Below are 24,198 nucleotides of genomic sequence, written 5' to 3' on the forward strand. Positions count from 1 at the left end.
AAGACATTAGTGGCTAATGGCTTCTCAAACTAGTTTTGCCATAACATATTTTAGCACTTGAAATTATCAATAGAAAACATAAATCTAATCTGAGGAGCCTGGAAGAATGGAATATCTATGAGATAAAGAAAAATCTGGGAAACTTTGGAGCAGAATAAAAGACTCTGGCTCTGCTTTGAGTTAGAAGACTTGAATTTAACTCCAGCTGAGCTCTGTGATCATAGGAAAATCAAGCAACCCCTCAAAGCCTCAATTTCCTCATTTGATCCTTCCTCAATATTTTGTATAGTTTTCATTCAGTAGACTATAAGTCTGATAAAAATACTTCTTGAGAATGAATCTGTAAATTCATGAAATGAATTCATCTCATGTAAGTGAGATAATCTGTAAAAGTCAATACTAATACTAAAATATAGCATGATCAAAATAGTCCCTGAATTGTTTCCTACAGTATAGTAAATCTAACCCACTATGTCTCAGAGCATTTGAGTCATTTTTATATTTAATTTCAACTACCATCTCTCTTTTGCTTTCATTTATGGCAAAATTATCAAGACTAATGTGATTTAGCTCCTTCCTTTCAGTGGTCATTGAATGAGAATCACATATTTAGATTGCCAACAATCTATACAATATCTAAAAACTGTAATTCTTAATTTCTTTTGCTCCCTTTCCATCATTTTAACCACTGTTATTAGAGAAGTAGCAGCAGGAAGCTACATAGTATTGCATGCCATTTTGTATTTTTCTTTGTTGAGATTCCATGGCTAAAGAACTGATCACCAAGTGACAGGTTCAGTCCACTGTTGGGATCATGCTTGATGTCTTTTCAGCAAGGTAGAAATGGTCAAAGCTTGTGTTTTGCTGTCAAGTCTCTGAGAGCTGAAGATTGTCTCCATTTCATGATGAAGAATAGGGGGAGGGCTTTGTGGAAGCTAAGTGAGCATTAGCTTTTTGGCTTGCATGCTACTGTTGGTTCATATTGAGTTTAAGCTCCTCAAAAGTTCCTAAATATTTGTAACAAACTGTAGTCCAGTCATCTGTTATCCTGTAATTTAAAAACCTAAATATAATTTTACATTTATATTAATAAAATTTCACTTCATTGGTTTCTATCCATGATTCTAGTTTTTTGAAATATGTTTGGATCCCGATTCTCTCATCAAAAAAGTGAATTTCTATTAACTAACCCTATCAGTTTCATATCATCCACAATTTGGATAAACTTACCTTCTATGCTTTTATATAGATAAAAGCATTTATAAAAAGTCATTGGTAAAAAAAAGAAGAAAAGTACAATGTGCAAGACAGATCACTGGGGCACCCTACTGGAGACCCCATCAGTGATTTGACAATGATACTGTAAGGACCACTTTCTGGCTCTCATTATTCACCAAACTTTTAATTCACTGTATCATCATCTGGCCCTAAACCATCTCTCTTGTTTAGAACTCAACAGTTTGTTACATGTTTTTGCTGACATGTAGGCATACTATTTATACAATATTTTCATGTTTCACTATATTAGTTTCCAAGTCAAACTAGTGTGGCAAAGCCTGTTCTTGATGAAGGCTTAACTCTTGTTTTCTTTTCTAAATGATCACAAATTATCCCTCAATTTTTCCAGGAACAAAGGTCAAACCCATTACTTGTAATTTGCAGACTACTCTCTTCCTTGATGTAATCTAATCAAATCAGGCCCCTTTGCCCAGAAGGAAAAGGAGGGAAAGAGACAGAAACAGTAGGAATGATTAATTCATAATAAATATAGTCCATGACAACTTCTTACTTAGCTCCTCCATCATGGGTTAGACTAATTAGACTCATTTGGGATCTGTTTACCCAAGATAAGTATATTTGAAAAAGGTCAAAGTTTCCTCTGTTTTTCTGGGTAAAATATGACCCTAGCTCTAACTAGGAGAGTATCTGAAACCTCTTGGCACAGAACAGGTTTTGTTTTTTTTTTACATATTACTTAAGCTGTTTTACCCTTTCAGGACAACAGAGACTTGGGAGGCTTGACAATGACAATTAGCACACACATATTTGTATATTTTTATATTTGCGTGTCTCTGAGAGTCTGTATAATATCAATAAACCTCTCATTTAAGAAGTATAGGAATTTTCTTTCTTTTTCTTGAGATTCAGAAGTAGGCTAACTCATTTTTTTTTAAATCAGTACAACATTTAGAAGCAATTTGATGGACCAGAAGGAGCCTTGGATTTGGACTGAGAAAAAAAAATGAGATTCAAATTTTTGCTTTGCCACTTATCAGCTTTTTTAAGTTTCTGCTTTTCTTCTTACTAGCTAAATAGGTCATTTTACCTCTAAGTGCCCCAGTTCCCTTAGATTTCTAAGACTGCTTTTAACTCTAAATAGTATAATGCTTTGATTTGTTTTTCTAAGTCCTGGAGCACATTTCTTTTTCTCACTGATCTTTCACAGGGTCATTGATAAATGATTTAGCAGTCACATCTGCTCATTCTTTCAGTATTCTAGGCTATAGTTCATTTACATTTAGTGACTTGAACATCTTTATGCTCCTTTACCACCTCTATAAATTGGTGTTTGGCTAGGAGCATGCTCATGAGAAAGTTCCCAAGACTACATTATGTTGCAAAAGTTTTAGCAGATCTTATAAAGCAGGAAAGGCTTTGAGTATAGTTGATGAATGGCCTGTCTGAAGACCAGCCAACCAGATGTAGAGAAGTTTATCATCAGAAAGTAAGTAGATGGATGTGATTTTATTTTAAGATATAGTACCTTGTGAAGATCTTTTTCTATGGTGTAGAAGGGTTGAAATCTACACAGCAACAATAAAAAAAACAACTAACATATCACAGTGTTTTAAGTATTACTGAATTCTGGAGATTTCTGAGAAAAGCTGCTGAGCTGGGAGATGAAATAACCACAACAAAATCAAAGATACCCAGAAGTCCTGAAATACACTCCTAGGATAGTATTAACAGATTGTGTAAATCTGAGGAACCCCTCAAGCTAATAACCAACCATTTCGTCTTCTACAAAATAATTGATTAAGCAAATCAAAGCATCTTTGATGTTTTGTTGCAGTTCTAGAAATGGGCAATAATGACAAAATTTGGAATTAGCCAATGTTGGAGGGACTGTGAAAAAAGATGAATAATATTACATTCTTGGTGAATTTGTGAATTAGTCTAAAGCAATTTGGAATTATACTAAAAAGAATGACTAAAATATTCAAATCTTTTTGACCCAGAGATACTACTTCTAGGCATATACTTCAAGGAGATAAAAAAAGCAGAAAGGAAGGAAAAGGTTCATAAATATAAAAATTTTCATAGTATTTTTATATAGTAATAAAGAACTAGAAATAAAATAGGATTGACTAGGATTGTACTACAAATTATATTATATGGATATAATGGAATTACTGTGTGTGTAGGAAATGAATAATATGAGGAATTCAGAGAAGCATGATAACCATTCTATGATGGATACAGAGGGAAATAAGCAGAATAAGAAAAACTATTTGTGTGTGTGTGTGTGTGTGTGTGTGTGTGTGCTTGCCACCAGAATTGTTCAGAATCTGTCCTGAGATGAGGGCCATATCTTTTCCAGCTTATTATAATTAATCATTCCAACAGGGCAATTAGGTAATAAAGTCCCTGGAATCAGGAAGACTCATCTTCTGGAATTCAAATCTGGTCTCAGACACTTACTAGCTGTGTGACCACTTAAACCTGTTAGCCTTAGTTTCCTCATCTGTAAAATGAGCTGAAGAAGGAAATGGCAAACCACTTCAGTATCTCTGCCAAGACAACTCCAAAAAGGTCATGAAGTCAAATATAACTGAATCAACTGAAGAACAAAATGATGTCTTTAATAAATATATAATGTACATATAAATGTAAATATATACATCTATATTCATCTATAAAAAAGGGAAATCATTTTCTCCTCCCCCACCCCACCACATTAATCTGTTGGGCATTTCTTCAAAACTCTTTACTGTCTTTTTCCTTGAGAAAGTGCAGGACTCAGTTTTCCAAATTAAATCTTTCATGAGAAGCAAGCAATTTTCAAAAACATACAGTTTAGTGATCCCTGGTTATCACTGTTGGAATAGTTGATCTGTCTCATCAAGAACACAGCTAAGAGCAATTTAAGATGATTTGCAGCATTCATCAAACTATCATCAGTCTTTGATTAAACAAATAGAAACTGTCCTAAGGCCAAACCATATAACAGAATGCCAGTACCATTTTTTCATGTCTGGTATCTAAAACATGTGACTTTGACTTTAACAACTGACTGAGAGTATCTGCTTTATGGGCACTTGTTAGCAAATTTAGTCATGAATTCTTCCAGGTGAAACATCTTTCCAAGACTCAGCAAGGACAGTAAATATTTGTAAATCAGACCAATGAACATGTTAACAACTGAACCTTCTAGATTCAATTCAATTTTTCAAACATATCAAACATCTTCTGTACTGAATCATCAAAAAATCAAAATATTTCAATCCTTTTCTCTTTCCTTCAACAAACTTACTGAATAAGAAATCAATCAATAAGAAATCTCTCAAATGTCATGGATGAGGTATACATGAATTCCCTCTTCCAAAAATCTTCATATGCTTTTCTTATTTGATCATAAATTTAGAATTGAAAGCAAACTTATCATCCAATCCAATTCCTAATTTTACAGATTAAGAAACTGAGACCCAGAGAAATTAAGTGACTTGCCATATGACCCACATGTAAGTAAGAGTCAAGAGTTGGAATTAAAACCTAGGTGCTCTAATAGCAAATTCAATACTCTTTTCATTATACTATTCTATTTCTTAAAAATGAGGAAGAAGACATTGTCTATTATGCTGACCAACTCTTATATAACGACTTGTGAGTTCTTCCTTGAATTTAATTCTAGGAAAAAAATAGCTGCAGACAAATTTGTATGTTTTTTTCTGTAGCAGTGAAAGTTATATGATATAAGAAGTTTTTTTTACATAGCTTCTAGAAAAACTTAAGAGTTCAAATTCAGTAGCAATTATTAGCAACTATTTTTACACATAGAGCTTAAAATATCTACTCCCTTCTCACATAATTCAGAAATCTCCTTCAATAACATACCTACACAGGATTGGGTTTACCTTTAGAGGGTTTACCTTTAGACAATTTCTCTCTAATCCCTTTTTACTTAATCATTTATTTTTACATTAATAATTCTGCCTTAATCCTTACTGAAGTAGATTAGATTTAATTCCTACACAAATTTGTAAAAGTGAAAAGTATTTTTTAAAAACTAATAAAACTTCAGGCTGCATTAATTGCAATATAATATTCAGTTTACAGGAATTAATTATCCCATAATAAAGAGAATTAGACTTTATCTTGTAAATAGAACTGTCTCTTGTAAACATAGTTCTGGATGCCTTATTGCAAAAGGCACCTCTACAGACTAGATTATCTATAGAAGAGCCTAAATTACCTTTAGAGGAGGATGGCCAATATACAGAAAGAGCTAGATATCATCTAATTTGCTGAGTTATTATGAAATGTTAAAGATGGAGAAATCTAAAGTGGTACAAGATCTCTGTCTTCAATGATAAGAAGAATTTTCATTTAGGAAGAGGAGCAGACATTTTGTATGAATACAAAAGGGAGAATTGGGACCTATGGGTAGATACTAAAGGGAAAAATGTTTCAGTTGAATAGAAGCAAGTTTGCAGTAAATATATCAGCTTCCCAAAGTAATAAAGGAGATATGAATCACATCCCTGGAAGTATTCAAACACAGGTTCAATGAACATTTGTTGCTTGGAAGTGGCTTTCAGAAACAAAGCAATTTGAGAAGAATGCAGGCTTTGAGGATCAGAAAACCCATGTTTGACCCTACAGCAGGATTAAACAGAAAATTTAAAACAGAAAAGAAAGAAAAACTTCAGACTAAAGAGTTTATACAGGAAGAGACAGTGGCTTCTGAGTGATATAGGGACCATCTATAGGGGCTGGACTCAGAAAAACCAGGCAAATTCAAGGTACAGCTTCCTTCTCTCCAATATTCCAAACCAGGTAATGCAATAATTCTAACTTCTTAATTAATTTTATTTCTGGAAAAAAAGCTCAAGCAATATCATTTACTTATAAAAATACATTTTTGCCCTTTAGGACCAAATGCTTCCTGGCTTTAGGTACCAAAATGTGAGTTAAATGCATCTGGATGTCTGATAACAACAAAGTCCAACATTCAACTCTAGAAATCTTTTTCATATTTCTATTACTTAAAGCTATGTAAACAAAATCTTTAGGCTATATATGTTACAAATGCAACAAAACTACCAGTCACATTTATAACTAATTAGATATGTTCAGATATAACACATGAACATAAAAATAAGAATATAATACCAGCTATGATATCATGGTCAAAATAATTTTTTAAAAAATCAACAATATATATGTACTCCTGATATCAATCATATCATTTCTATTTTATAAACTTCAGTTTAATTTCTATGAAATGATCATTCTAATTCTGAAAAACATCATTGTAACTGTTATTTTTACTATGTCAACTGCATTGACAGGAACATGCAAGGATATACAAGTATCTTTAGAATAGTTCCCATGAGAATCACATCGAAGAATTATTTTACAATTTGGAAGCTGTACCTACTTCTTTGACTAAGTGAAGTGGTTAGGAATTATGGATTCAAGAGCATGTGATTACTTAATGATAACAGAATGAAAGGTTAAAGATGAAAGTCTTTTAAACTTGTAGAATAGGATAAGTGAAGAGTAGGGTGGAAGAGAGATCTGTGGCATAGAGAAAAGAGCACCAGAGTAGGAGACCAGGTTCTTCTTTTGACTTATGTGACTGGGGGAGCTGCTAAATTTCTCTAACAGTCAGATTTCCTCGTTGATAAAATGAGGGCACCTGTTGGATGTGAAGATAGAGGGAATTCTTTTTCATGTACACATTGGACTATACAGTCTGTGAGGTTCTTTCAAAAATATGAGATTACATCTCTGAGGTCCTTCTGATACTAATGATTTTGAGATAAGACTTCTGCCTAAAGAATAAATACAATGTATTGCCATGCTTCATAAATTGCAGGTAATATGAAAGGAAAAAGTGCCTCAAAAATTTGCTTGCAGTTTTGGTGAGGTAGTTAAGCTGGTTGTAGCAAGGTGATAGGAAAATCAAAGTTGTAAGTTGGAGCCTCATTTGGGTTGGAGTTATAAACACACAGGGAGATATACATACACCATGATGTAAATTTTAGGGCTGCTTTTTGTAGCTTGCTACTGGCCCCAGGGAGACCAGTTGCTTATGAACATACTTGAGAAAACTTATCTCTAGAACTTGAATAGTAACTTGAGGAACACATCAAAATTATGACTGGATAGCAAATTGATGAAATATGCTCATTAGGAAAATCTCTGATTAAAGAAAATATGATTCTAAGGTATACAGTGGGTTTGGAGTTGTTTTATTATCATTATTATTATTATTAATATTGGTGTTGTTTTTCAGTTATCAGTAACCCTATTTGGGGTTTTCTAAGCAAAGACACAGGAATGGTTTGCCATTTCCTTCAACTCATTTTACAGATAAGGAAACTGAGGCAAATAGGGTTAACTGACAGGGTCATACAGCTAGTAAATGTCTGAAGCTACATTTGAATTCAGAAAGATGAGACTGTGCCACCTAGCTGCCATTACTATTACTGTTGTTGTTGCTAATAACAATAATAAATAGTGTTACATCATTTGTTCCTCACAATTCTAGAAAGTAGGAACTACTATTAATACTCATTTACAGATGAGGAAGCTGAGACAGAGAGGTTAAGAGACTTGTCCCAGGCTATCTGAGATAAGATTTGAACTCAGGTCTTTCTGAACCAGTCTAATATTATGCTCCATATTCCTTCTTTTAAGAATTTTCAGGAATTTGTGGCACATTTAACAGAGGGAGTTTTCTAAAGGAGCTTATATTCTGCTCTAGGATCTTCTCCCCTCCCTCCTTCCCCCTCAGCAAATACACTTTTAAAATATATGTCACTAGGAGTTTTTTTTTCTGGATAATTGGCATCCTTCAATGACAATACTCCATAAAAAGTGAAAAGTTTAGTCAATCATCTAGATATTTGTTCTACATGATACCAGATGTTTTCAATAGTTCAAATATTTGGATGACTCTGTTTTTCCAGATCTGATGGTGGTATATCTATTAGGAACATTCAAAAAATTCCATTTGTTTAAACCATTTGACAAGGAATTCTGGTATAATAGACTAATAACAATTCAAATTTATGAAGCTCATTATGATTTAAAATGGTTTCCTCACAAGAAGTCTTTGAGGCAAACAATATAACTATTTTTGATTAGATAGAAGAAAAGCCAGCAAACATGATTGATCAAAACTTTTAGGGGCATCTCTAATTTTGCTGCAGTGGCTACACAGATTCAGAGAAACCCTCAGAAAAGTATTCTCCCAAGTTTCTTTTGTGTTCCAAACCACCGCATTGTAATTCTAATTCTAACCTGTCCTCTTGCATTGAGGAAAAAGAGAATAAATTAAATTCATACAACTAAGTCAACAAATATTTAATAGTTGCCAATGAGGGAAAAGGTTATTTTAATTTCCAAAAAACTCATTCAACCTATAGAAGAAAATTCATATTCTCCTGGAAATAAAAAATTACTCTCTTCAGGTAATTGAATTCAATATTGTTTTGATCTTCTGAATATACTTTTTTCTAGATTCAGCATTTTATCTCCAGGAAAAATTCCAGAAAGGTCTTACACTGTTTGTTCTTAATAAAAAAAAACTTTTTGACTATCCCTATTCTGATAGTAGAGAATAGTGTGAAGTAGACAATAATAACAAAATACATCACTTCAAATTTCAATAAGATGTTAAACAAAGTAAATATTTTGTATTTCTTTATAAAGATTTGATAAATCTTTTCATATTCATAAGGCAAGGCCAGGCCTACTATAGAACTGGTGCTTTCTGATAGAATGACCTCAGGTGATGGCCATCAAATGAACAACAGCTGATCAAGCTCAATGATAAGAAAATGTAGCTACAACACATAGAAATATCAATATTAAGCATTCAATTGAGGGATGAAAGAACACTCTTGGACCTTGCTGATCTTGTTCTAACTTTCTCAATGCTAGTCTACCAAGCTGATGTGGACCACTCATTTACCCTTTACAACTTTTTAACAGTTGAACATCCTGCAGGACTCATCTTTTCAGTTCAAATCTGGTATCAGACTCAAACAGTGTGAGCCTAGGCAAGTCACTTAAGTCTGTTTGCCTCAGTTTTCTCATCTATAAAATGAGCTGGAGAAGGAAATGGCAAACCACTCCAGTATCTTTGCCACAAAAACCCTAAATGGGGTCATAAAGACTCAGACACAACTGAATCAACCAAATAACACATAAGTTTAATATACTATTTGCTTGTCTTGGACATTGCCATTGGATTAGGGTATGATGGAGAAAGTAGTCTTTGCTCAGGTTAAAGTAAGACAAAAAGGTTGGATTGAACTTCGAGTCAGAAATACTTGAGTTCAAATCATGTCTCAGATATTTATTAGCTATATGATGCTGGGCAAGTAACTTAACTAGTCTAAGACTCTGTTTTTCAATATATAAATTGGGAATAATAATAAAAACCAATCAAAGGGCTGTTGTGAGAATCAAACGAAATATGCAAAGTGTTTTGCAAAAAAAGTACTATATAAATTTTAGCTATTACTGTTTTGTTCAGAGCACAGACTGATAAAGTAGAATGAAACATTCCAGTGGTATTTTTTTCAATTGGCTCTTGACAAATGTACTTTTGTCCCAACTGTTGGCACCATTAAGACCAGGTGATAGAATGATGCTTCAAACTAGGGACTGGAATGTGTAGACTTGCAAAAGGACAATATGTCTGTTTCACATTCAGTGCAATAGTACAGTAAGATTAGATCTTTAGGTAAGCAGCAATAATTTCCAAAATTTTAGTCTGAGGAAGTTGCCAAAACTTTCCTCAATCTAGTGATTGGTACCTATAGAACCATAATAGTATTAGATGGGACTGAAATGATCCAGTTTGTTACAGCTCATTGAAATGATATTTCCAGGTCTCTGCTCTTTGTGCAGTCACAAAGACAAAGACAAATTAGACAGAATGAATTTCTTGATTACATTCAATTCTGAGGTTGTATAGTTGCCTCTTGGCTTAAACTAAACCGTATTTAATTATGTTATATTGAGTAAACATTTCTAGAGATGTGAATTTATTATCTCTGTTCTCTTTAGTTGGCTAGCTTCAAGCTATAATGTGCAATTAAACAAAACTGTGATAGTTACTTCTGTGTTAATTAACCATTCAGTAAACAGGGACCATACCGAATAGCAAAAAGCAAGCATGAAAACTCATTTTTAACATGCATTAGAAATCATGAAAATAAGTGGGAAATAAACTTTGCAGTGTACAGCATGCAACTGATTTTCCCTAAAAACAGTCAAAACAGTATTTCTCCAGGGAAATTCTGCACATGTGTATACACATGCTACATGCTAGTAACATTTCTGAAAAGCAAGGAAAACATTTTTAAACTATTGTGTTTGGCTTCTGTTTTTCTCTAGATCAATAGTTTTTCCTTGTGCTTTATTCAATTCCCTTTAGCTTAAGTTAGAACAATTCAGCTTGTTTAGACAGTCCTGTACTAATGGCTTTGGTAATAATTTTTTTCCCTAACAATGGCACAAGATGATATTTTATTATTACTTCATAATATGTATGGATATTTTCAAATGTCAAAGTTACATATTGGTCCATACAATGTTTTTCTTTTCAGACATCCTACATTACAATATATCATTAATAGTTATCATAAACATAAGGCAGTTACTAAGATACCAGAATGTAGCTGAGTAAAGGAAATGAGGGAAGCTAGAGGCAGGTGGAAGAAATCTATGTGTCAGGTTTCCATTTATCCCTATTCAGTATCTCAATATTATTTTATGCTGAAGAGATATGAACAGCAGGTTTTTGCTGCTAAAACAAAAGACTTAAGCCAAGTGGAGAAAATTATCCCTGTCAAATGATTTATTTCCCTATGTTCTTTCTTGCACTCACCTTCAACAGGCTGAGTTGTTCCCTGGGATGTTGAAGTTTCTTTAAGCTCGTCGTGGGATTGTAGAGGTGGTGGGCTAATGCACTTGGGAACGGGAGAAGATGGGGTTGCAGGAGCACTCAAGTCTAAGCAGAGTTCAGTCCTGCCTCGGCTTGTACTCCGACTTCTCAGCTCCTTCTCATACTCCTCGGTTGCCAACTGCTCCAAGTATTTGTATCTGAAAGTTAAATTCCAAAGGGTTTCCGTAAAAAGAAAGAGAAGGCTGTGGTTGCTGCTTGTTTATGGCTGAAACACCTGCAGAATGAGCTGGTTTCCTGATGCATGGACTACAGTGAAAACTGACTGATGGGTCAGTCTGCCAGAAAAGGACAGCAAAGCCAAGATGTTTATGATAAAGAAGAAATGCACACCATTCAGAACAGCTCCAATAGAAAAAAAAAAGATAATATTACTTGGTCCCCCGATACTGGCTGTCCTTTCTGCATTAATTCTAACTTTACCTCTTTGGAAGCATTTGAATAGATAATCCAAACAAACCCCTCACACCCCAACAATAGTGAAGGTTCTAAACAGACAACTCTGAAGTGCACAGATGGGGAAAAAGGAGGATGGCTCAGTGCAAGAGCTTTAAAAAAGTTTCCTAAAAAATACCAATAGTGAGCATTTGGATTGAGGCCTCTGAGTTTCTGAACCTGCTTCAATGCTAACAGCAATGTGCTGGAATTCACTTTGTTCTCTCAGTGTCTACAATGGAAACTTTTTTATATTCTAAAATATTTCTTAGCCGGACTCAGCCACCCAATAGCTTGGACCTGACGTCACATATAGTTGATTCATCAAAGTCAGTTTAAAAGAACAAAGATACATCTGTTTTGCATTTTAGGCAGGCAGAACTCACTGTTTATTAAGACCAGCTACCAATCATATTCTTCATACTGTGCTTTATAGAATCAGACCAAAATAACTTTGAAATATGTGCCTCTTCCAGATGTCTGCTAATTTTATCCACCATTATTTGCTAAGGAATAAATTGATGAATATAACTATAACAGACTTATGAATATCTTATCCACTATTAAACTCTGAAAGAGCATCTTTGAGACCTATCTCATTCCTCTTTCCTGTGCATCCTTTACAATCTATGTGATCAGGAACCATTTATGACATTTTCACTCAAGAAGCCCTCCAAGTTCCTGCTCATTCTATCCTTGCTATGTCACTATACACTAAATATCACTATATACAGTTAGGACAAGGAAGTCACTGAAAATGTTCTTGAAACCAATGTGAAGATTAATATACATTCCTATTTTCTTGCCTCAAAGGCTCAAATAATTATCTCAATTGTGATATCCCCTCCCCTGTTTGCCATCTAGTCAAATACCAGTAAGACAACCCCATTTCTTACCTCCATGGGGCATGGGGGAAAGCAAGAAGTTTTTAAGAGCATGGAAATTGGAAGTATTTTTCCCCTTCCATTGAAAGTTCTCTAGTTCTAAATATAAGTGATTTACTGTTTTGTGTTGTTACTTATCTTTGTACATGTATACAGCTTATATCCCTATGCTATATGAGTCAATTGTATAGTTATTTATAATGATCTCAGCACCTAGGACAGTGTCTGGCACACAGCAGACTCAGTAAATATTTGTGAATTCTTAAAAATAAATGTGCCAAGAAAATATTTTTAAAAGAAAACTTAAAAAGAAGATGAATATGTCGTACTAATTAATGTATTATTGGTAGCTCAACCATTCTGCAAAGCAATTTGGAACTATTTGAAGAAACTGACTAAAATGTCAATACATATCAACCAACAAATTTTATTACTAGGCACATGCCCCAAGGAGGTAAATGTTAAAAAGAAAAGTCATCATTTGGTAATACCACTTTTCTAGGAAAGAACTGATCTTAAAATAGATAAGAACTGATTAGGCAATGGCTAAATTACATAAACAGTAGCTGATGAAGTTTTTCCTTTTGACTTGGAGAATAAGAAAATGGTACCTACTTCTTTAGGTTCATTTTCTAACCAACAAAGAAAATATGATTGGGAATGAAGAAGAGCCAGAAAATAAAGTGTTCAAAATCATCTGAAAACTTATAATAGCCATGAAAGCAACTAAATCAAGCTAGAAATATCTTTACTCTGTACTTCAATAAAACAAATTTCTAAAAGTACAGAGGAAAGATGGCTAAAAACTCAGTTTTAATTTATAAGTCAATATAATTTTCTTAAATACTGGCTCTGAGTTAGATGTTGTGAACAATGAGAAATTGATATGGTTGTAAAGTTTAGGATCTAATTCATTGGCAGGATGAAATTACACAAATAAATATGATAGAAGTATAAGAGGGTAAAATCATGAAGTGTATTAGGAAAATCTGAGGAGGAAGGGATCACTTTGGATTAGATCAAATTGGACTTTATGGAGGACATGGTACCTGAGTTGAACCTTGAAAAAAGAGGAAAAATTTCAATAGACTGAGATGAGAAAGTCATGGGGACCTCTGCATGAATTCCAGAGTCTGAAAAAGTGCAAGACTAGATCAGGTAAAAAACTTACCTGGAATTCAGGGAATGAAAGAAAAGTGAAAAAGTATACCAGAGCTAGAATGTGAAGGGCCATGGATAACAGACTCATTGAACAGTTGGATGTTATCCAATAGGGGATGGTGAACATAGAAGGCTTCTGCAAGAGGAATGGTATGGCCAAACACAAATTAGGACAATTCTTTTGGCAACTATGTGAAAGATGAACTGGGGAGAGGAGAAATTGTTAAGGATTTTTAACAGAATGAAAATCTTAAATGCAAAATTCAGAAGTTATAATTGTGAACAAGCTTAATAAAGAAAAAAAATTTTGAAAGCATCTAAAAAGAGCAGTAAAGTTACCTAGAAGGGGGCGACTAGGTGGTACAGTGGATAGAGCACCAGCCCTGGAATCAGGAGTTCAAATCCAGCTTCAGACACTTAATTACCTAGCTGTGTGGCCTTGGGCAAGCCACTTAACCCCATTTGCCTTGCAAAAAAAAAGTTGTCTAGAAAGTTTATGATAAGGATAAATTTGAGAAGAAAAGTAATATAGCAAGAAGAGCAGTAGAATTTAGAGAGGATACCATACTAATAATAATATTTGCCCTTCATTTTTGAAGATGACCTTGACATCAGGGAGGTGATGCCATGACAAATACATGAATTGGATTTGAGTGAAAGAGTGCTGTGCTAAGTCACCAGTCTCACTTTCTCCTCCAGATCCTGGATCCAGTGACCAGATATGAATCAGGAAGACTGGAGATGGCTCTAGATGTGAGGAAATCAGGATTAAAGGACATGCCCAGGGTCACACAGCTAGTTAGTGTCAAGAGTCTAAGGTCAGATTTGGACTTCTGTCCTTTCTATCCACTGTGCCACCTAGCTGCCCTGGGCACTGTAAAACAGCGGAAAGGTCATTGGACTGAAGGACAGAAGATCTATATTCAAATCCTGTCACTGCTTGCACTACTTGTGCAAATTTGGACAAGTTATTTCAACTTTTTGGAATTCAGTTTCCACATCTGTAAAATGAGAGAACTGGTCTAAATGTCTTCAAAGGTCCTTAAAGGTCCCTTACAATTCCAAACCTAAGATCCTTTAAGGAGAAAAGATGGAAAAAGAGACATAAAATAAAGATTGAATATAAAGACCAGTAATATTTTCAAATCAGTAATAAGAGGCTCAGAAAGACTAAAAAAAATAAAAACCAAATCCTCTGAGGATCATAACAAATGACAAACATTTCACTAACTCAGGTTTAGGACTTCATATTTATCTTTATCATGTCTGACCTATTAAGATTTTTCTGGATCCTGATTCTGTCAGCCAATTTTTTTGGTCATTAATCTTTATATCATGTGTAAATTTGGTAAGTATACTTTTACCTTAGTCAGTGATGAAAGTATTAAGCAGCAAAAGGGCACTCTGACTGCCCTTTGAATAGCTTTATTCTACTAGTTTGAAATCTACTTAATTCTAATTAGTCAATTATAAGTGTTTATTGAATTGAATTGAATTGAATTGATTAGAGAATCTAATTATCTAATTTTTCCATTTTGTTTTATAAGGATTTACTAAAAATCTAATCATAGTATACTGGATGAGAGAACTTAGATTTTAAGACCTCACCAGGCAGAAACAATGAATTAAGACCAATAAGGCAAAATGTTACCATGGATAAATGCAATAAAATAAAAGAAATAAATATCTTAAATAAAAAATTAATTGTAGAGATATAGAATAGAATGCATATACATGTATATTTCCAGTAGTTCATTCATGAAAAAATTTAAGGATTTTTAGTTGACATACATTGAGTAGATGAGATACTGAAAATTCTGAAGATTACCTGGCAGGAGAAGATACCAGACACTGAGGTCCTTTTTTTATTTTTTAGGTTTTTGTAAGGCAAACAGGGGTTAAGTAGCTTGCCCAAAGGCCACACAGCTAGGTAATTATTAAGTGTCTGAGACAGGATTTGAACCCAGGTACTCCTGACTCCAGGGCCGGTGCTTTATCCACTGCGCCACCTAGCCGCCCCCTGAGGTCCTTTCTTGAGCTAAACTGCCTAGCATTCCAACATTACTACAGAGAGTGCATTCTACATTGTTAGAATGCCAGACATAAGTTTGCCAAAAAGACTATTTTATAGAGAACTCACATAGGGCAAATGCTCACAAGGGGGTCAGAAGAAATGATACCAGGACACCCTGAAGTTCTCACTGAAGAACTTTAGGATTTGTACAGCATGGCAGACACTGGCACAGGACCACCAGCATGGCAAGCCTTCATTAGAGGGTGCTACTCTCTATGAAGAAGGCAAAATGGAAATAGCTCAAAGGAAAGGTGACATGTATAAATTCAGAATCAGCACCCCAGATGTTCACATGGACTATTTATGCTCAATCTCTGTGAGTAGAGCATTCTGGCTCATATTGGTCTAATCTAATTGAACACACTGTAATTTGACTCAAACATAGTGATATCATTTTGGTCTTCTTTGATAACGAAGGACAAAAATCAACCAACCAACAACTACATTCATTAAATATTCATTTAATTAAATAATCCAGAATGTTATCAGGAATCTCAAATCTAAAGTTGGTAGACTTCATTATTTTCCCTTTCTTTGAAAATTCAGAAATTTACCCTTTTTTAGTCCTGTTAATAACCAACCAATTCTTTATCCCAGAATGAAAGTGATGTGAATTCATTAATGGTTATATTTATTTCCTTAGTTATTTTGGATTTCAATTCCCTATTAGCCATTTTCCCCTGTCTTTTTCAGTCTATTATCATTATCCTTGACAGAGAAAAGCAAAATAATGATTGAGTAGTTTCACCTTCTTGCCATGGTTTGATAACATCATTCCATCGACTCTAAAGAATCTCAGGAATGGTCCTTTTTGAGCCTTCTTTATACATACATACACACACACACACACACACACACACACACACACGCACACACCTCTTCTTATAATTATCCTTGGCAGGGGCGGCTAGGTGGCATAGTGGATAAAGCACTAGCCTTGGAGTCAGGAGTACCTGGGTTGAAATCCGGTCTCAGACACTTAATAATTACCTAGCTGTGTGGCCTTGGGCAAGCCACTTAACCCCATTTGCCTTGCAAAAACCTAAAAAAAAAATTATCCTTGGCACTTTTAACTAAACTCAGATCATTCTCAGTTTAGATGCTCCTGACTATGCTGTATTTTTTGGATTTGGGCCATGTTATTTGTCTATATTTCCATCTTCAGTGTCTTTAAAAAAAAGTCTAAATTGATCAGTGAGAATCCTATTAATTCATGTTTTCTTGAAATAAGCCCCTTTTTCTTCCTCATATAAATATATATTATGTGATTTTGACTTTTGAGAATTTCCCATCACTTCTGAGATGACTTCTATACAATTTTGGGTCATGGGAACCTACTTTTCTTTTCTGAACACTGTGAAACTATTTGAACTTCAGTAAGTTCAGTGTAAGTAAAGGAGTAAGATAGGTGAAAGGTGACAAGTTGTGGTATTTTATAGTTCAAAGTCTTAGAGAAGGAATAATGATGATGGTAGTCCCAGACAGTAATTAATGCTCATGGCCAGGGAACTTTCCAGATAGTTCAGATTTATATAAGATACTTAGGCACTTTGGATAACAGTGTTAGAATAAGAAACATTTATAAGATAGATGAACAGAAAATAGTAGCATTGAATGCTATCAATAGTTCAAGTCTAGAATAAAATGAGCCTTCTGAAAAAGGCTAAGGGAAGTAAAAGAGAAAAAGGAGACATTTGCTGCATATTTTGTTTTTACTTTTTCTGCCATGTAAAAGAATCTTAAAATTCAACAGGCAGGAGCAATAGATTTAGACCAATAAGGCAAAATGTTACCATGGATAAAAGAAAAATGCTGCTCTTAAATAAAAAAAAAATAATTGCACAGATACAGAATAGAATGAGTATGAATGTATATTTCCAGTAGTTCATCCATGAAAAAGCTTCTTTTAGCTCCCAGATTTTGAAATAAATCATATATATGATCAAGGAGTCATTGTCAATAATTTCTGAGAAACTGTGGGGATAAGATGAATTGTAAAAAAGACTAGAAATGAGCAAATATTGCCCAAATTTTCAAAAGGGAGAAAAGGGTCAAATGTAGAAACCACTTTGATGGAAGTTCCAAGAAAAATTATTTTAAAATTAGAAAAAGAACATCACTGAAAGCTAATATGAGATCAATAAGAACAAGATATAAGATATCTTTGTTTGCCCTTTTTGTTAGCATTACTAAAATGGTAGGTTTAGAAACTGAGGTGGTAGAGGTGGAGAGGAAGGAGAGGTGTTACAGAGTAGTATGATTTGTCAATTGGTTGAATATGTTGGAGAGTGAAGAATCACACATAATGCTGAGTTTGTTAGCCTGAGAGTTTGGAAGAGTACTGGTGCCTTAAATAGAAGTAGAAAGTTTGGAAGAGGAGTGGTTTTTTCAAATACTTTTCTGGAATTCAAGTATAGTCTATATAAATAATATTTTCACCAGTATTTCCACCAATTTCAGCAATTGGGGAAAAGTTGCTTTATAAAATAAATAAAAACCTATTTGCTGGACAGAAATCTGAGTTCAAGTCAACATATCAATGGCAACTAGGTGAAGCAGTTGATAGAGCATTGGTCTTGGAGTCAGGAGGATGGGAGTTCAAATGCAGCCTCAGACAATTAATACTTACTAGATGTGTAACCTTGGGCAAGTCATTTAACCCTGATTGCCTCACATCCAGGGCCAACGCTAATAATCCTGATAACCCAGCCTCTGAACCCATATGGACCTTCAGGAGAAAGTGAGACTGATAACTTAACACAGCATCCCCTTATTCAAATCCAATTCATGTACTTATTTTTTTTATTTATATTCTTTTTTTTATTCTCATTTTGTACAAATTTTTTTACATTAATAAAATATTCTTGTTTAAGAGTAAACGAAATACACCCCCATAAATATAGACTTGCTTGAGCGATAAAGTAATGGGGAGAGAAAAAAAAATTAAAATTAAAAAATAGTAATAATTGTAGGTATGGCCAGGTGGTGAAATGGACGAAGCACCAGCCCTGGAGCCACGAGCACCAGAGCCCACATCCAGCCCTGTAGACCCAACAATCACCCAGCCGTGTGACATGCAAGCCACCCGATCCCCACTGCCCTGCAAAAACCCCCCAAAAAAAAGAAAGGAAAAAAAAGAACCAAAATAAAATAAAATAGTAATAATAGTAGGGGTGGCCAGGTGGCAGACAGAGCATTGGCCCTTGAGCCAGGAGCACCCAGGTCCAAATCTGGCCTCAGACAACCACCGATCACCCTGCTATGTGTCTCCAGGCCGGCCACCCAGCCTCATTTGCCCTGCACCCTCCCCCAAATAATAATAATAAAAAATGTGCTTCAGTCTTTGTTCCAACACCAACAACTCTGTCATGGGTGCATCACATTCTTTATGGTAAGTCCATCGCAAAAGTTACTTCCATATTTTTCCAACGTTGCCATTGCTGATTGCAACTCCCTCCTTTCTTATTTCTCCGCTACCAAGTACTATATTTTCTCTCTCCTTTCACTCTGATTCTGCTGTAGGGTCGCTGAGTGGCACAGCAGACAGATCCCTGGTCCTGGGGCCAAGAAGCCCTGAGCCCCCATACCACCCCTTAGGTCCAGAATCCACCTAGCCCTATGGTCCTGGACAGGCCTTCCAATCCCATCCCCTTGCAAGAAGTAAAAAAGAAAATGTGTTATATCTGACCACTCTCCCCCCATGGTCCATCCTCTCCTCTATTCACATCCCCCCCTTCCCCCTGCTCCCCCCTCCTTCTTACTCCAGATGTCTATACCCCATTGAGTATATATGCTGTTTCCTCTCCTAGTCACCTCTGATGAGAGCAAAGGTTCCCTCATTCCCCCTTGCCTCCCCCCCTTCCATATCATTGCAATAGCTCATTGTAATAAAGAAAAAAACTTATTATATGAAATATCTTGGCCTATTCCCCCCCTCTCCTTTTTCTTTCTCCCATTACATTTCCCCTTTTTTTCCATTGACTCCATTTTTATACCATATTTTATCTTCAAATTCAGCTTTCTCCTGTGCTTCAACTATAAAAGCTCCCTCTACCTGCTCTATTAACTGAGATGGTTCATATCAATATTATCAGTATCATTTTTCTATACATGCAGTTCAGCCTCATTAAGTCCTTCATATTTCCCCCCTCTCCTCCAATCTCCATGCTTCACCTGAGTCCTGTATCTGAAGATCAAACCTTCTGTTCAGCTCTGGCCATTCCAAAAGGAACCTTTGAAATTCCCCTGGTTCATTGAAAGTCCATCTTTTTCCCTGGAAGAGGACATTCAGCCTTGCTGGGTAGTTCATTCTTGGCTGCATTCTAAGCTCTTTTGCCTTCTGGTATATTGTATTCCAAGCCCTACGAGCTTCCAATGTAGTTGCTGCTAAGTCCTGTGTGATCCTGACTGCAGCTCCACGATATTTGAACTGTGTCCTTCTGGCTGCTTGTAATATTTTCTCTTTGACTTGGGAGTTCTGGAACTTGGGTATAATATTCCTAGGGGTTGGTTTTTTGGAATCTCTTTCTCGGGGGGATTGGTGGATTCTCTCCATTGCCCTATGCTTCTAGAATATCAGGGCAATTTTCCTGTAGTAATTCTTTGAAAATGATGTCAAGGCTCTTTTCCTGATCATGACTTTCAGGTATTCCAATAATTTTTAAATTATCTTTCCTAAGTCTGTTTTCCATATCAGTTGTTTTTTCAATGAGATATTTCACATTTTCTTCTAATTTTTCATTTTTTTGGTTTTTAAGTATTGAGTCCTGATTTCTTGTAAATTCATCGATCTCCCTGAATTCTATTTTTTGTCTGAAGGATTTGTTCTCCTCAGAAAGTTTTCTTATCTCTTTTTCCATCTGGCCAATTTTGCTTTTTAAAGCATTCTTCTCCTCCATAACTTTTTGAACTGTTTTATCCATTTGACTTAAGCTGGTTTTTAGCATGCTATTTTCTTCAGCATTTTTTTGGATTTCCTTGACTAAGCTGCTGACTTCATTTTCATGTTTTTCCTGCATCTCTCTCCTTTCTTTTCCCAGTTTTTCTTCCAACTCCCTCATTTGATTTTCAAAGTCTTTTTTGAGTTCTTTCATAGCCTGAGCCCAATTTCTGTTTTTCTTGGAGTCTTTAGATGCAGGAGCTTGTGCTTCCTCATCTTCAGACTGAGTGTTTTGATCCTTCTTGGGCTCATATGCAAAATATTTCTCAATGGTCATCCTCTTGTTTCTCTGCTTGCTCATTTTCCCAGCCTGGGCCTGGTTTTGGGGTGCTTCCTGAGCTTTTGGGACACTCCCACAAGGGTCTCAGTGTGTGAGGCTCTGTCCTCCCTCCTGGTCTGTGAATGACCATAAGAGCCCCCCTCTGCCACGGGGCTGAGGTGGGGGGAGCCCTGCTGTTCTATGGGGGGCCTAGACTGTAATCAGGATCTGAATGTGGTCAGAGCCCCAGAATCCTGTTCCAGGGGCAGAGGACAGAGCTCTGCAGTTTCTCTCTTCACTCCCCTCCCTAGGTTCAATGGGCTCATGCCCTGGGGGCTCCTGCTTACTGGCTCCGCCTACTTCTGTTCCTAGATCTGGGCTGCTCTGTGTGCCCTGAGGGCTGGGCTCCTCCAGCAGAGGTCCCACGCTGTTCCCCCACTTTGTGCCGGTGCTCCCTGGGGGCGTAGCTCAGGAGAGTCCCCTGCTGTAGTGAGCCATGGCTCCCAGCGCCCTGGGGCTGCCTCTGGGGGGCTGAAGTTCTTTCACTCTGGCAGGCCGACCCTCCAACCCCAGGGAGCAGAGCCTTTCTGCTCTTTTCCAGGTTACCTTGAGTAGAACCGCCTCCCTGGGTCCCTCTGTGGGTTCTGTCTCTCGAAAGTTTAGTTAGAGTCCTTAGTTTATAAGTTTTATCAGGGAGCCCATAAGACGTGATCCTTTCTTGTCGCCATCTTGCCTCCGCCCCCACCCCATTCATGTACTTATCATGGAATCATCTCATCTAATATTGTCATTATCTTAGAGAATGAATGACATCATCGTCATTGTCATCACTATAGTCAGGTATTTCTAGATACTTATTAGCTTAGTTGAACTGAGCAAGACATTTAACTACACTCAGTTTTGGTTTCTTTATTTGTAAAATAAAGTTAATATAATAATGGCACCGACCTACCATGGTTGTTACGAAAGTCAAATGAGATATTTGTAAAGTGCTTTATAAGCCTTGAAGTGATTTATAAATGACAGCTACAGCTAATGACTTTATCATTATTAATCAATATTGCTAATTCTTTCACCTAACTATTGTACTAGGCCCCTAACGTTTTTCCTCAATTTTGGTGTCTCTTTTATCCATCCTCTGTACAGCTGCCAAAATAATTTTCCTAATGCACAGGTCTATCAATCTACTGCTCTAAAATTTTCCATAGTTCCCTTCTGCCTAAGATAAAATACAAACTCCTTAGCCTATGATATAAACATTCCACATTCTGATTTCACATTTTCCTTTCCAGTCTATTAATTTCTCTCACACACTATGTTCTTTTTAAGTGTCACAAACTTTTTCTGACATATCCTACCTCTATTACCTCACTCACACCATTCTTGAGTCTGAAGAGCAGTATTTCTACCTCAGTCCTCAGATTTCATAACCTTCAATACCTTTGAGGATAAGGTGAGGTTAGGTACCATCTCTTCAGTGAAACCTTCCTCAAGTATTCTAATTCTAAGAGCTTTCTCTGTCCTTAAATTATTGACTTCTTTGTGGGCTGATTAAATCTCCCTAAAAGAATGTAAGCTCCTTGAGGGCAGGGATGTTTTAGTGTTGTTTCAGAATTCCTATCACCTAGTAAAGTGTCTAGCACATAGTGAACACACAATAATTCTTGTTGAATCATGGGCACTTAATAAATATTTGTGGAACTCATTATGTCCAACAGAACTGAACAATGATTGCCCTTCTATGAGACAAAATGTTTACTGCCAATCCAAGTGTTTAAGAAGAGACTGGAAAATCATTGGTCAGAAATGCTACAGAAAGATTCCTGTACTGGAGAGAGTCATACCAAATGGTCTCCAAACCATCTCCTTCTTCAGTGAGCTTATTCACTCTTGTTTTCTCATTTTCCAAAAGGAAATTCTTCTCTTCCTTCAACAACTCCCTCACTACTCCCTCACTACTCCACAGACAGATAGATAAATAGATATAGATATAGACATAGAAAGATAGAGAGACAGACAGACAGATATATAGATAGACATAGATATAGAATGGAATACTTCTATGGCCCATTTCAGCTCGACATCTATGATCCTGCTCAAAAAAAATGTGCCAATGAACAAATAAAAGACTACATGTTATCTTACTAACCATTACCTTGCACAATGAAATCAACCATGTCTTGTGATTTCTGTTCTAAGTACCATATTTCTGTGAAGTATGATGTGAAGCACCTTGATGAACCACTAAATATCCTTAGCTACTTGGAAAAATGATTAGATAATTATTCACATTTCTGTGTTCTCCTTCAGTCACCTGTCTTTAAAGTCACCTGTCTCTCAGTCCACACCCCAGCTTTTAATTTGTTTCCACTTCTTAGTTCTCAAGGAATTAGTATTTTTTTCATTTGCTTCCCAATCAGGGAAACCTAATTCTCCATGCTATCCATATAGATCTTCAGAAATAAAATATGTAAGAGAAACTTTTTCAAAACAAAGACAGTTCTTAACTTCTATAAAAACCTAAAACAAGGAAGCACCAAGTTGTAGAATGCACAAACTATGACTATAATTATTTGCCTGTAATGGGTTATAGAAACATATTTTTGGGGGGGATGGCGGAGAGAGACACTTGAACAGCAGTTAAAAGAACAAACATGACCATTCATAATGTATCCTGGAATCTGGGTGGGTGCTAGAGGAAGGGGAAGAGGAGAGCAGGCGATTAGTCAAGCCTTTTGGACCATTTTAATTGTCTTATTTGGAGAAAAATAAGCAGTCAAAAAAAAAAAAAGAAATGAAATAGCTTCTTCCCAATAGTTTCAGTACATTTCAAGGTCTGTCAGAGATAGCTCAGACATTAAGACACAATTCCCTGAGACCTCACCAGTAGCTTTTAAACAACTACAGCTGTTTTTATTTGCCATGTGTGGACATAACCTAAGAGTACAATCACCCATCCTAAAAAAAAAGTTTGGAATCTGGAATTCTATCTAAAACATATTTAAACTCTCTAAATTTCTCAATTCTGTGAAAACAGAGTAAGACATCTCAATACAAGGACTGTTACTGGGACAAGTATATGTAATCAAATTAAATAAATCTTCTCAAAGGAAAAGAAAATTTGTCCAGAAGATCAGAAACTCCTCAGTTTCTCTATTACTCTCTTAGTTATTTCAAATTTTTTTTGGCTATACTTATTAGGCATGACAATTATCTAGCTGGATAAGTCAGTGTTCTATA

At 35.7% G+C, this 24,198-nt stretch overlaps 1 protein-coding gene across 9 annotated transcripts in view; it reads right to left on the bottom strand.

Moving 5' to 3' along the window:
* The window catches only part of FHOD3 (formin homology 2 domain containing 3), a 740,814-nt gene that overhangs the window by 95,108 nt on the left and 621,508 nt on the right, over positions 1-24,198 (bottom strand). For all 9 annotated transcript variants that reach the window (XM_074203815.1, XM_074203820.1, XM_074203819.1 and 6 more), the window contains one exon: positions 11,132-11,346. In XM_074203815.1, coding sequence (XP_074059916.1) covers positions 11,132-11,346 — 215 coding nt within the window. The remainder of the gene's footprint in view (positions 1-11,131; positions 11,347-24,198) is intronic.

This window comes from Macrotis lagotis, chromosome X (assembly GCF_037893015.1).
Source record: "Macrotis lagotis isolate mMagLag1 chromosome X, bilby.v1.9.chrom.fasta, whole genome shotgun sequence".
NCBI lineage: Eukaryota > Metazoa > Chordata > Mammalia > Peramelemorphia > Peramelidae > Macrotis > Macrotis lagotis.